The following is a 14,810-nucleotide window of genomic DNA, read 5'->3' as shown; positions in this document are numbered from 1 at the left end:
TGGTCTTTGCAACCATTATTTAAACAAGATGTTTCAGGGAAGTAGTGAGCTTTCTCAATTGGTCTGGTCTTTAATACTAGCTATGGGAGCAATTACTTGGATTATCATTTTAACAATTTTTCACCCTGCAATCCTTTTGAGAGTATTGTTTGCTTAGATTGAAACACTGAAATGCTTCCTCCTCCCTGCAGGGCAGTAGATTAAGGCAGGGAAACACAGGCAAATCAACATGTAAAATTGGGTCAGTTGTCATTCAAGGGCTTGTGTGCCAGTGGCATGGAGTGTGGAGTTGGGAGTGGCAGGAAACCCAGAGAGAGATAGCAAATTGCTGCACCCCCATGCTTGGTGGACAAAAGGGGGATCAGGTCCCTGGGGAATCTAGGACAGCAGGCTTCCCACAGAGTGGAAAGGAATCTTGCGGCAGTGTTGGCACTTGTGGACGTTGGGGTCCAGAGGAGTAAGGGGTCAGGATTGGAGCAGGAAGAACTGAGGGGTTTGTGGCTCCCAGCCAGTTGGGAGAATGGGCTGAGACTTGCTACCCCTTGGAAGTAGGACTGGAAGGACTGTGGGTTTTAGAAACATGGACAGGAATGTGGGTGAAGGTAGAAAGTTGAAGTGTCATTGAATGCTGCACGTGAGTTTCACGGGTATCATTTGCAGTATTTCTATACCTGTGGAATTAGAGTGCCCCAGTGAGGCCTTTCCTAGTTCCTGTTTCACATGTGCCGCGCTATCGCAGTGAAGTTATGGTTATACAGTATGATTATATGACTACGGTTATGCTTGTGTCATATAAACAGCTGCAGTTCGGATGGAGATGTGCAAATGAGATTTTTTTCACTCCGTGGAGATATATATACACACACATATACACACATATATATTTATATATATATACATTTATATTTATATTTTATATATTTATTTTTATATTTTATATTTGTACATATATATTTTTTATATTTATATTTATGTTGTATTTTTTAAAAAGATTTTATTTATTATTTAAGAGAGAGACAGAGACAGAGCCACTAGCAGAGGGAGGAGGCAGAGGGAGAGGGAGAAGCAGACTCCCCTCTATGCAGGGAGCTTCAGTGGAGGGGGGGGCTCGATCCCAGGACCCTGAGATTATGACCTGAGCTGAAGGGATAGGCTTAACTGACTGAGCCACCCACCTGCCCCTATATTTATGCTTTAAAATTTTATTTTTATATATCACTTATACACACACCCATACAAACACATTTTTTTCTTACAAAAACTAAAAGAAAAAAAAATGGTAGCAGTTTTGTTAAACATTCTTCTCCCCCCCACCACCACACTAGTTAACAGATTTCAGATGCAAATACACCCTCATTATCCAAATTCAAATCCCTGTCACTCACCATCATTGTGGAGTGTGCTTTGGTTTGCCAGTCTTGTACTCATGGTAACTAGATGTTCCATTTCCCAGCAGAGCTTTTCTGGTTTTGTCTTGGCCCTCAACGTGTCTTTCTAAATTCTCTCCTTTAGTTATGTATCTGTCTCAGGCATTTTCCTCAGTATAATACATTTTAGAATTTGAGCCAGGGGAGCCTTTTCCACTCTGAAGACACCTCTGTGTCTGTAGGGCAAAGTTGTGTTAGTTGCTCTACAGTCTGAGGAAGCAGAAGCAGGGGGCTGAGCTAAAGTGGATGCTCGCTAAGAGAAAAGGACCTCGTAGGTCCACATTTTACCTCCAGCTTATGAAAGATACCGACGAGGCTTCTGCCATCTCTTTCCCTTTCATTGGGGAGCTCCCCTCTGCCTCATCTAGCTTCACTTTGTTTTCCAAATGCATTTATTAGTTTTGCCATTTTGGATAAGGCTGGGTTGACTCTGGAAAGACTGGTTGGAGAAATACCCTTGACATTTCAAATCAAAACAAACCCAGACATAGATTGGCTTGCAACTGAGTTTGGGACCATCCCTGTGAGCCCCTCTAGCATCGGCCGAAGTGTGGGACTCTCATTCCCCTGGGAAGAGGGAGCAGTAAAGTAGTGCTGTGTAGAGGTTTTCTGGATTTTTCTTGGTAACACTCCAGTCAGTCTCTGATTTGGAAATCTGCTTCTGTCTCTTCCCCCCTTGCCTGTAGGCTGGCGGCTCTCAAGTCATCTTTACTAATCCACTGGAGATAGTAAAGATTCGCCTGCAGGTTGCTGGAGAGATCACCACAGGACCCAGGGTCAGTGCCCTGAATGTACTCCGGGACCTGGGGCTTTTCGGTCTGTATAAGGTGAGTAGATTCCCTCGGGCAATCTCAGTAGAGAGCTTGTCCTGTACTCAATAGAACGCAAAAGAATGTGAGACCTGGCTTCTCCCCACAAAGTGGAAAAGCAATTTTGTACAGCAGGGTAGTCCCTTGAGTATAAAACCAGACAAAAAGACAAAATCAGGACACTTTTATGCGAGGCAGTGGGATATACAAACACACTCTCCTGTTGTCCCTTCAGCCTTTCCGAAGAAGCTGCCAGCAGGGAGCCGGGAGGGAGGCCCACACCGCAGACCTGCTGACTTTAGCCTCACAGCCTTTGATTTGATGGCAGGTTTGGGAGAAGTTTTTTTGGTGTTCTCTTTGGTTTGTTTTAGGACTTCAAAATAGTCCTGTGTTTATTTTTGAGTCTGAGTTATCTCTATTGTTATCTTCCCAGTAGGAGCTTCTGTTTGTCTTAATAATTTGACCACAGTGAAACAGTAGTAGAGTTTGGGAGAATTCAGGTCTTTAAGAAGTTAAGTGGTGGGATTTGTCAATAATGAATTCCATTAAAAAGAAAGAAAAAAAAAAAAGACAACACAGAGTGTACTGTACTTTAGCAAAATGCCAGTCAACAGATTCCTTCCCTGCAGGTGTACTTACTCCCATCATTACAGATCAGATGTAATGGAGCAGAAGCTATGATTGTTCTTAAACAAGGAAGAGTATTTCTTTCCATTCTTTTGCCTGGCGGAAGGGGGGAATACGTAAATTTGGCTGCTATTAGACAACTGTGTTTCTACAGCATCTGAGTTATTTATAGATCTATCACTGTAGAAATGTGTAAAGTGCTTCTGTAGCTACAAATTGGAAATTAGAAATTCTCTCGATTAGAATCACACAGGTACAGGGCTTTTGGGACACCTGCAGACCAGTGATGGCTATCTGGAGAGAATTCTGTACACATTTCCTCCCTTCTACCCCCCATTTCCATCCTTTTTGGAATTCCCTTTGAGAGCTAAATTTATTAATATTTCTTGTCTGTATCATCTTCAGAGAGTCCTTGGATTTTTTTTTTTTTTTTTTTTTTTTTTTAATGTTTGAGTTTGTCTTTTGAAAACAGAACCAGTAGGGAAACGAGGGCCGAAGATGGAGTTTTCAGCTGGCTAGGTCAAGCCCTGGGCAGGAGAATAGCTGGGCTACTGACCAAGTCAAGGAAGGTGTTTATTTTTCCTCAGTTACTGAGGCAAGCTATTCCTGGGAGGCTTTCTATTCCAGTGGAAACTTCTGCTGAAAGAATTTTTCCCAGTTCCCCACAGTCCTCTGCTACCTAGGACTTAGGGACTGAGGAGGGAAGGTTGGTGGTTTCTTTTTCCCGTTCCCTAGAATAGTCATCGTTCTCTTTCATTGCCGCTGCCTGTAGCTCAACTGGTAGTTCATAGGCTCTATGCTGTGTGCACTGAATGGACAAATTGATAGTTTTGTGGGCAGCCTTCACTGGTTGCTTTGGAATCAAGCTATCAACATTAGGTTTCCAAGTCTGTTCCCAATCTTGCCTCCCCGTCTCATCCACCAAAGCCACACAGGACAAGCAGCCTGGAGGTTTGAGAACTGACTTTTTATTAACCTTAAAATCTGAATCTGTATGGAAATGTCAGAAAATTCTTAGTTGTCAGGATAACATCATTACCCAGTTAAAGAACTCTAGGTCTCCAGGGTCCTCTGGCCTTTCTCAAACTTTGAGCCAGGTACATTTCCTGTGCCCCTCTCTTTCCCCTCCCATTTCCATTCCACTCAGTCCCCATGCTGTTTGAGGGGACACCTAAGACCTGTCACCCCGGATCCCTTGTGGGCATTCATGGCCCTGTTTACAAAACTGTTTTGTACTATTTCCTCACTTGTGACAGGGTGCCAAAGCGTGTTTCCTCCGAGACATTCCCTTCTCTGCAATCTATTTTCCTGTTTATGCTCATTGCAAACTGCTTCTGGCTGATGAAAATGGACACGTGGGAGGTGTGAATCTCCTTGCAGCCGGAGCCATGGCAGGTAACTACTTTTTTTTTTTTTTTTAAACCAAAGAATCCTCCCCCTCTATGCTCTTTACAGAATGTCTGTGTACTGTCCGCCTTTATTTCTGGAAGGGTTATTGTTTGTATCTGACTTAGTTTAAATATGATTGCTTTTTCTCCTTTGTGGGATGTGCTGTAATTCTGATGAGAGTTAATTACATTTGCATAATGTGGATAAACAGCGTAATGCAGCTTAGCAACTCAGAGCCAAATTAGATCTGCCCATCTAAATTGGGCTTTCATCATTAACGCACTTCTTAGCCTCCTGTGCCCCTGAAACCTTGAGTACAGCCAAGCTAAGCATTAAGGTGGAAGAGTTCTTCATCGGATCAGTTGCTTCATTGTACCTCATGTGATGCCCAGGTCTAGCATGCCTCATTTGCTATTTCTGCATGATGAAGTCTACATGATTGGCTCAAAATTGAGCTTTCTCCATGATACCGTCCATGTTCCTTCTACCATCGTTCTCTTTAGATACAAGTAAGCAATACTACAAGCAGTTGGCCTGTCTTCTCTGTCCCTTAACACTCTCTTTATAATAGTTGTTTGCATAAGTTTGTTTTCTGTACTAGGCTGGGAGCTTTTTGAGGGCAAGAGTTTCATCTTCTTCATTTTTGCTCTCCCTTCGTGGTCAGCGTAGTAATAATAGGAGCTCAAATGTCAGCGGAACAAATGAAGATCTTCATTTGGTCTGAATTCCCAAAGTAGACACAAAAGAGATTCCATCTGAAAGAGAAGCATAACAAATGCAGGGAGGTACTAAGACGCTTCCTTCCGATCTCACAGGCCTAGCCTTCCTCTTGAAGGAGCCGACTTGGGATAGAAGGGGAGGACCTGGTGTCCTTGGCTGCACCAGCTCTCAGAAATGACAGAGGAAGGAAAGGGCGTGTATTTGCTCCCCATTGCTGCTGGTCCAGGATAGAAACATGAAGGGTGAACACAAACTCAAGCGTAGTGTCCAAATGCTTGGCGTCGGTCTGACTGGCTGGGCTCATGGTACTGCGTAGCTGTCACTGGATTCATCCTCCTCTGCTGCCCTAGCTAGACAGCCCGACAGCCTGAGCACTTCCTAGAGCATAGTGTGTATGGTGGGGTTCGGAGGGGTTGAGCCCGACCATGTTCTTGTTCTCACCCACGATGACAGGGAGTGACTTGTGATGGTTACGAAACTCTCCCTGGGAGCTCTGAGCCCTTATCTGGGGGTCCAGCAAATCCCATGTTCTCTGACGTTTGTTACTTGAGTCAACTGAAAGCCGGGAAAGCTACCTGCTCCATGTTGGCACTGAGTGCTCATGCAGCCCCTTTTTGGTACTCACCAAAGTCTCCCACTTTTAAATGGGGCCAGCAGATTTTCCCTCCAGGCTTTTGCCTGTGCTTTCCAGTCAGCAGCAAAACAAAACAAAACAAAACAAAGAAACAGCAAAAGAACAGTCCAATCGTGGACAGGTGTTTTGCCAGTGGTTGATGGAACCAAGTAAACATTTCCATGGAACTGGCAGCACCAACTTCTTGCCCACAGATACTTGATGTCAGTTTTCAGAACAAGAGATGATTTTTTCTAATTTTTACCAGTAAAGCCTTGCTGGCAGGCCCTAAGGATATTTAGAATTCAGAACATTCCAAAGACAGGCAATTTACCTAGTTCTGTGGGAATATGGCACAGGGTCGCGCAGAGGGGCAGGAATCGCGTCATCCTGCAACAGTGGCCCTCACACGTCCACCAGTTCCATTTGCCCCACGAGGATTCAGTGGTGTTAAGGCCAAATTGAATATCATCCCTCTGAGGAACGTTATCTTGCTCCTTTGTCCCCAGCTTTGTTTTATTAGCCAAAGTTGTGGTTATGAAATCTCTCTTGGGTGTCCCACTGCTGATCAGTCTCAGCATGACCCCAGGGAGCTCAGGCACAAGGGATAGATGATAAGTCCTTTTGATGATCAGTTCCGCTATTGCTCCTTAACTAGTTGCCTGGCCTCCTCAGCTCCCGTTGTGATAACTCCTGTCATGTAAGTATGTCTGAAAAGAGTCCTACTCTACTCTAGAGGTAGCCCCTCAAACAGGTGAGGGGATATGAGTATTGACCTTCACCTTGCACAGTAAGGTGACAAGAATCAGCAAAAAAAAACCCACTACATTTAGCATCTTATTAAACAGGCAGTGTCCTCATTTCTTAGTATATATAAAAATACTTGTATCTTATTTACCAAAAAAAAAAAAAAAAGGAGGTAAAATAACTGAAACCTAAACGAGAATACTTGGGAATTGTCCTAGCAATATTGCTGCGTTTTTCCCTCTCATAGTTCTTTGGGATCATGCAATTAGAGTGATTTTCCTAATTCAGAAAGAAAAAAGAATTTTATTCCACATGGAAGCAGCTAATAGGCTCATGTATCCTTTTTTCCATGAGTTCCCAGGCATTTGTTTAAGAAACTTTGGTTAGAGCAGTTAAAGTTGCTAATTGTATTATTAGATGTTAGCAGTATTTCTGTTCTTTATAAGGTACTTTGGATGACTTAAATGTGCCTTTCTCCTGAAAGGTGTGCCTGCAGCTTCTCTGGTGACTCCCGCTGATGTCATCAAGACAAGACTGCAAGTGGCCGCCCGTGCAGGCCAGACGACATACAGTGGCGTCATTGACTGTTTCAGGAAGATACTCCGGGAAGAGGGGCCCTCAGCATTTTGGAAGGGGACTGCAGGTAGGGGCTACGGCCATACAGAATGGCTAGCTGGTGTTAGGGACCTGCTCCCATTACTCACCCATTGGCTTTGCCACAGTCATGTTCAGTAGCCCCACTCCCTTCTCTTTTTCAGCTCGAGTGTTTCGATCTTCTCCCCAGTTTGGTGTTACCTTGGTCACCTATGAACTTCTCCAGCGGTGGTTTTACATTGATTTTGGAGGCCTGTAAGTGCAGCTGTTCAACTTCTTGTAAAAGAAAGCACCGTTACCAAAATAGGTCTTTGTTCGGCCTACAGAGGCATTTTTGGAACTCTTAGAACTGGGTTCGACAGAGAATCCTACAGAACCAGTGGGCTTGAGAAGCTAAAGTATGAGGGCAGTAAGACCTTGGTCGGGGGACATCATACACAGGGTTAAGCAGTGACTTGGGGGAAGTGAAGGCAAGCAGCAAATTAAAATGTTATGTGAGTAAGTTGTCTTTTTTAATGTAAGCAAATACAGAGCTTCATGGATTTAGGTCCTAATTATTTGAATTTCATGATATGGCCTTTTCACCAGATATAATGTAAATTTGTATTAGTAACACTTTTATAAACTTCCTTTCTAAGTCTTTCCCAGACTCCATCAAGACTTTCCACACCTGCGAGACTTCATTATTTTTATTTATTATAGTTAAGTGTAGAAGTTCTTAGAGCTAACAGAAAAAAAAAACTTTTGAGAGAGGTTATGCTTATGGACATAATTACTGGTGAAATCAAGGTCAGAAGTTGGGCCACTTGAAGGCTGTGCTGTAAAGAAAAGGAATTACATGTTGAATCTGCTGGGTGGGCAAGGTTGTACCTAAAGCAAGCAGTTATCAGCTTTTCAGGAGATGATCAAATCCCATATCTGGGTCTTCAGCTCATAAACCTTTAACCCCCCTTCCTTGCTCAAAGGCCAAATAGGGAAGTAGCTGTTGAACCAAGGAGTAGAGGGACTTCTACAAAGTAGGATGTGAGAATAGGAATCTTACAACTCCAGGGTTTTCTGTGCTTTCACATTGTGTAAAAGTCAGTATTGTATCTATGTGTCTTTAAATTTAGTAATAGCGTTCATGAGTCTACCACTTAAAAATTAGCTTTTGACCTATGTCAAAATAAAAGAAAAATGTAAACTTTTTATGACCAGTTTATGCTTAGTGCAGAAAATATGGAAAACATAAAAGAGAAAAACACTCACAATCCTACTTCTCTGAGAGTGTTATTATTTAAGAGTGTTTTCTTCTGATCTGTTCTCTGTGGATCTATTTATAAATTGAGGCCATCTCTTTTCCAAATCAAAAATGTGATGCTTTCAAAGCAGCTATAAATCATGAGAAATTTAGCATAGATGATGAGGAAGTAGCCGGACAAACACTCCCCTCTGTGGCACCTGGGTGAGACTGGAAACGTGCTTCTGTGCTCCTGGGCCACCCGCACCAGTCTTGAGCACGCTAACCATTGGCTTTTTCCTGTCAACAGCAAACCCTCCGGCTCAGAACCAACACCTAAGTCACGCATCGCAGACCTTCCTCCTGCCAATCCCGACCACATCGGTGGATACAGACTTGCCACAGCCACTTTCGCTGGCATTGAAAACAAGTTTGGCCTTTATCTCCCCAAATTTAAATCTCCTAGTGTTGCTGTAGTTCAGTCACAGGCAGTGGCGGCAACAGCTCAGTGATGAGACAACTGTTGAGTGTGGCCAAATGGTGCCCTGGAGAGAGAAGCCTAGAAGAGCAGCCCTGTAATGTGTCCAGTCAGTTGCATGGTGCTGACTGAGCTAAGGAGTCAAACTCTTCTTTCTGTATGACATATACATATATTTGTTTAAAAAGTAATCATTTGCCCAGGAAAAAGCAACAACGCAGTTTCGAGCTTTAGTGTTAAGTGTTGAAATGTTTTCTAAGCCTTGGCATGAATTAGTGTTCTAGACTGCTTTGCACAGCTTGCACTTATAGTGACTGTACATATTGTACATCTTTGTACAGAGACATCTTGGCACCTCATCCCAACAAATCACGTTTATAGAATGTACTGCGGTTCTAAGTGGCTTGAAATGTACAGAATGTTTTGAAAGTGTTTTATTAAGAGTCACACAAAAATAAATGTATTAAAATTAAATCCATTCTCTTATTGGTGACTTATGGAAATAAAGCATCAATATTGGATGTATTTAATTCCCAGTTTATTTTCCATTCTGGAATGAAAAGGTATTTGCTGATAGGAGGCATAACACGACCAAGCGCTTACACCACTGAATCAGAGATCCTTTGGAAAAGATGCATGCTAGTGGAGGCCAGAGGACCAGGCTAGTGACTTGTGTGTGCTGATGTGTTTCCATTTGTGTTTAACATGTGTGTAGATTCTCCTGTGTTCATCAGTCGAAAGGCATTTCCTCACTAGCTCCTCTCCTGTCGGTGTGCATATGGAACAGGGATGTCTCCAGCATTACTGACTTAGTTTTGCTTTCCTCTGACACAGCGAGGCAAGGGCCTAGCTTTCAAGATTAAAGGATACTTGGGCAATTTTTCTTCATATGGATATGATTCCAAAAAGATAATAAAATGCACACCAAAATGTATCCATGTAGTTGGATTTTCCTTCATAAATAGAGTGATAGTGCTTTTTATTTTGATTCACTACCAGTTCCAAATAACTCGTGGTCAGGTGTCCCTCTCTCCCACTTCTGTAGGAAATTATTTGATTTGGAAAGGGTGATGGGAATGAGGGGAGGGAAGAAGAAAATGAGAAGCTGTATCTTGTGATTTTTAGTGGGGTCTAGGTTCTTCCTTATGAATCCAAATCCAAACTACTTATTCCAAAAGTCACTCGCCAAGGGTGTGATTACTAATTTAGATCTAAACATGCATCTTGACAGCCACAGCTACACTTTGCTAGGGTTGTGATTTGATGTATACATCAGAATTTACTTTAGCAAAGTGCTTTGAGAAAACATTCTTGCTATTGCCAGTGAGCCAAGATAAGAGAATGTATGCAAATATTTTCAAGGGGCAAACTTGGAGATAGACCCAGTCACTTAGAATCCTACACGGCACTTATCACTTGATGGCTGACAGCCCTGTAACACAACCAGAAGCTCTCAGGCCTTCAAGGAACAGAAGACTTGCTTTGAAAGCAAGTTATTTCCAAATGTATTCAGTTCTCATTGGAATGGAATAAATAGCAATACAATTGTTTAACTATTCCACCTGTTAGAAATATGCAAGTAGTCCATGGATATGTTCTTACAAAAGATTCATAGAATATCTGTGCATATAATTGACCTTTGAACAACTTGGGGGCAGGGGACACCAACGCCCAGTGCAGTAGAAAACTGGTGTATATTGACTCTGAAAATTTAACTACTGATAGCCTCCTCTTGACCAGAATCCTTACCAATAACATAACCAGTCACTTAACACAGATTTTGTACCTATATTTTATACTGTATTTTTATAATAAAGTAAGCTAGAGAAAAAATGTTTAGAAAATCATAAGGAAGACACATTTACAGTAATGTATTAAAAAAATCTGCATATAAGTGGACTAGACCACACAGTTCAAACACAAGTTGTTCGAGGGTCAGATGTATCGAGTAAGATGTGAAAGTGCCCTCTTTACCCTGCTTCTCCCTTCACCACTCCCTGCTTGAGAGGTAATCACTAGTAGGTTGGAGTCTAAATTTGTAGTCTGTTTTTCATAAATCTATATATAAAATATATGTATATATTTATATTTTTAAAACAGGGTTATGCTGTGTATGTATTGTTCTGTGACTTTTGTTCATTTAATATCTTTGAGCTTTTTCCATGCCCATTCATATTTATCTTAATTTTTAATAGCTACATAGGATTCCATTGTATGAATTATGACACTTTGCATAAATACTCCCCTATTGACGTTCATTTTTTCACTATTGCAGGCACTGCTGTAGTGAATGGTATATACATCTTTTTGTACATATATTGAATATGTGCACTAGTATTTCATTAGGATATTTAAATTGGAACTGATGATTCACAAGATATATGGACTTTACATTTTTGTGTATATTGCCACTTTGTTCCTCAAAAAGGCTTTACTAATTTACTTTCCTTCTGACAGCATATGAGAATGCTTGTTTCTTTGTAACCTCAGTAAAAATGGGTATTATCATTCTTACATTTTAGGTAAATCATGACAGGTGATCACTGTTGTTTAATTTTCATTTTCCTAACTACTAATAAGGTTGAATGACTTTTCATATTTACTGGCCATTTGTATATTTTCTTACTGTGGAATATACGGAAAGCACATGAGATGTACATGTATGTATGCACATACACACATACACACAGAACTTAAAGTCCTAAATGAACACCCCTGTAACTACCCTTGTGAAAAAATCGTTCTCACACCTCAGAAATTCCCACATATCCTCCCCATCACACTTCTCTCCTCTTTAACACAGCCCTACTCTTCATTTCTTTATAGTTTTATACCTATATATATCCCTAAATACAATATTTAGTTCCTGTTTTTGAAATGTATATGAATCAAATTATATTATAGACTTTTGAGACTTGTTTCTTTTGCTAAACGTGTTGATATGAGTCATCCATATAATCATGTGTATCTGAATTTTGCACATCCCAGTGTATGAATGTATTTTAATCTTTTCATTTTACTCTGGACATCTGAGTGCTTTCGAATTTGAGGATATTACAAACAGTGCTGCTCTGGATATTTTGTATGTGTATTCTAGAGTATGCACTTCAAAAAAAAAAGTTTATTTATTTAATCTCTACACCCAGCATGGGGCTTGAACTCATAATCACGAGATCAAGTCGCATACTCCCCCAAGCACCCCTGGAGTATGTACTTTTACAAGTAGGACCACAGAGGCACAGGCTTGTTAGGTGCTTGCCAGATCATGTGAAACTGTTTCCCCAGATGTTCTTGTACTGATTTACATTCCTCCAAGGGTATATTGGCTTCTTAATGTTTACAAGTCTATTGGGTGTATAATGTTATCTCACTGTGCTTTTACTTAGCAGTTAACTTATGTCAAATGAGACTGAACGCCTTCCATATGTTTATCTGTATTGTCACAATGTTCTTCAAAAAGGTTTATTTACTTTCCTGCTGACAACAGATGAGAATGCCAACATGTTTACCGGATATTTAGGTTCCATCTTTGGTGAGTGCAGTATGTGTTCAAGTTTCGTATCCATTTCCCCCAGCAATTTGCAGGGAATTCTGGTGTATATCTTGGATACTACTCCTTTATGAGTTGTGTTTGCAAAAATCTTTCCCCAATTTGTGGCTTGTCTTTTCACAGTGTTTCTGATAGATTACCATTTTAATATGTTCACATATTTTTACCTTATGGTTAGCATGTTTTAGATTTCACTTAAAAATTACTCTCTCTGGGTCGTGAGTATGGTTGATATTTTCTTCATAAATGCTTTATAGTTCTGCGTCTCACATTGAAGTTTCATCCGACTTGGAAATGCCTTCTGCATGTGATAAGAGGTCATTTTTTTTGCGTCTTTATATGGTTAGTCTGTTGTTCCAGCACTGTTTATCGAGAAGACCCTCTTTTCCCTACTGCTTTGAAGGGCCTTCTCTGTTATATATGGACCACTGATATGTGCAGACAGATCCTTCTAGACTATTTTGTTTTATTGGTCTTTCCTTATGCCAATATGCAGTCTCTTCATTACTCTATCTTGAAAAAAGTTTTGATATATAGTACTGCAAGTCTTTTCACCTTGTTACTCTTCAGTCAGCTTGTGGCTTTTCTTGCTTCTTCACTCTTTCATATCCATTTTATTTTATTTTTTTACAGATTTTTATTTATTTGTTTGACAAAGAGCGAGAGAGGGAACACAGGCAGGGGGAGTGGGAGAGGGAGAACCAGGCTCTCCGCTGAGCGGGGAGCCCAAGGAGGGGCTTGACCTGGCCTTGACCTTGACCTGATACTGGGATCATAACCTGAGCCAAAGGCAGACGTTTAAAGACTGAGCTGTTCAGGCGCCCCCTTCCAAATCCACTTTAGAAACAACCTGTGAATTTCCTTCCAAAGACTAAGGAAGCCAAACACACTGAGATTTTAATTGGAGTTGCAAAGATTCTACAGGCCATATGGGGAGAGTTTACATCATTATAGTGGACTTTCTAATCCATGAACATGATATATCTCTTAAGTCTTTGTAATGTCTTAATAAAATTTTATCACCCAAGAGGTCTTGGACATTGTGTGTATATATATTCATTTCTAGGTATGCCATATATTTAGATACTATTATATCTTTTTTAAAAAGTCATTCCTTGTACATAGGAACATAATTAAGTTTCCTATCCATTTTTTATTTTCAAAAATTACAAACCGGAGAAGTTTGAAGAGGTAATATGAAACTCTTTGAATATGTTTCAACTAGATTCACCTATCTACATTTTTCCATGCTTGCTCTATCTTTGCAAATAATGATTTTTGCTGAACCATTTGAAAGTATGTTGCAGGTGACATGATACTTCGTTCCTAAGTATATTAGCAAACATTTCCTACCAATGAGGACATTCTGCAACCAAACACCATTATCACACTTTAAATCCACAATAACTTCATATTTTCTGATTTTGTCTAAATTCAAACCTTTCCATGGGGCGCCTGGGTGGCTCAGTGGGTTAAGCCGCTGCCTTCGGCGCAGGTCATGATCTCAGGGTCCTGGGATCGAGTCCCGCATCGGGCTCTCTGCTCAGCAGGGAGCCTGCTTCCTCCTCTCTCTCTGCCTGCCTCTCTGTCTACTTGTGATCTCTCTCTGTCAAATCAATAAAATAAAATTAAGAAAATCTTTAAAAAAAATAAATAAATTCAAACCTTTCCAGCTACTCCAGAAATTTCTGTTTTTCTGTTGTGGAATCTAATTGGTATCAATGCATTATGGTTGGCTATGCATTTTTAGTTCTTAATTCTAGAATAGTCCCTTGCTTTTTCATTTGTCAGTCTTTAACTTTGTAAGTCATTTGTCTTATAGAGTATCTTGCGCTGTTTATCTGATTGTTCACTTGTGGTATTGTCTAACTTGTCCCAATACTATAAACTGGAAGTCTCGTGGTACAGTGGTTAATTTTTCTTTCTTTTTTTAATGAATTGTTTTTATTTATTTATTTATTTTAGAGAGACTCTTTTTTAAAATTTTATTTATTTATTTATTTATTTTTGAGAGAGAGAGAGATTGAGAGAGAGCATGAGAGGGGAGAAAGTTAGAGGAAGAGGCAGACTCCCTATGGAGCTTGGAGCCTGATGTGGGATTCGATCCTGGGACTCCAGGATCATGACCTGAGCCGAAAGCAGTCGCCTAACCAACTGAGCCACCCAAGCACCCCTAATGAATTATTTTATTAACAGGTAATATATTATTTGCCCCAGGGGTACAGGTCTGTGAATCGTCAGGCTTACACCCTTCACAGCACTCACCATAGCACATACCCTCCCCTATGTCCATAACCCAACCCACCCTCTCACTCTCTTCCCTCCCCTCAGCAATCCTCTAATTTTTCTTTTAAACAGCTTTACTGCTGAGGTATGCTTTATAGAGCTATGTAACCATCACCACAATCCAATTTTAGTATATTTCCATCACCTCCCCAAATGTAAAATATGTCATTTTATATTCCCACCAGTAACATATGAATACAGTTTTTCCACATTCTCACCAACATTTTATTGTCTTTCATTATAGTTATTCAGTGGGTACTTAATGATACACATTAAACATCCATTTCTACATTGACTAATGATGTTGGGCATTTTTTCATGTGCTTATGGATATTTATGTTTAAGCCTTTT

The 14,810-nt window shown here is 40.6% G+C and overlaps 1 protein-coding gene across 4 annotated transcripts in view; it reads left to right on the top strand.

Moving 5' to 3' along the window:
• The window catches only part of SLC25A12 (solute carrier family 25 member 12), a 193,097-nt gene extending 183,540 nt beyond the window's left edge, over nt 1–9,557 (top strand). For all 4 annotated transcript variants that reach the window (XM_032880454.1, XM_032880451.1, XM_032880452.1 and 1 more), the window contains 5 exons: nt 2,114–2,254; nt 4,120–4,258; nt 6,817–6,975; nt 7,091–7,181; nt 8,456–9,557. In XM_032880454.1, the coding sequence (XP_032736345.1) occupies nt 2,114–2,254; nt 4,120–4,258; nt 6,817–6,975; nt 7,091–7,181; nt 8,456–8,657 (732 nt within the window). In that variant the 3' untranslated portion in view covers nt 8,658–9,557. The remainder of the gene's footprint in view (nt 1–2,113; nt 2,255–4,119; nt 4,259–6,816; nt 6,976–7,090; nt 7,182–8,455) is intronic.
• The last annotated feature ends 5,253 nt before the right edge of the window (nt 9,558–14,810 follow it).

The sequence above is a fragment of the Lontra canadensis genome, unplaced genomic scaffold (assembly GCF_010015895.1).
Source record: "Lontra canadensis isolate GAN:19392208 unplaced genomic scaffold, GSC_riverotter_1.0 scaffold69, whole genome shotgun sequence".
Classification (NCBI taxonomy): Eukaryota; Metazoa; Chordata; class Mammalia; order Carnivora; family Mustelidae; genus Lontra; species Lontra canadensis.
The sequence above is the reverse complement of the archived record's forward strand: the minus strand, read 5'-3'. Positions and strand labels throughout refer to the sequence as shown.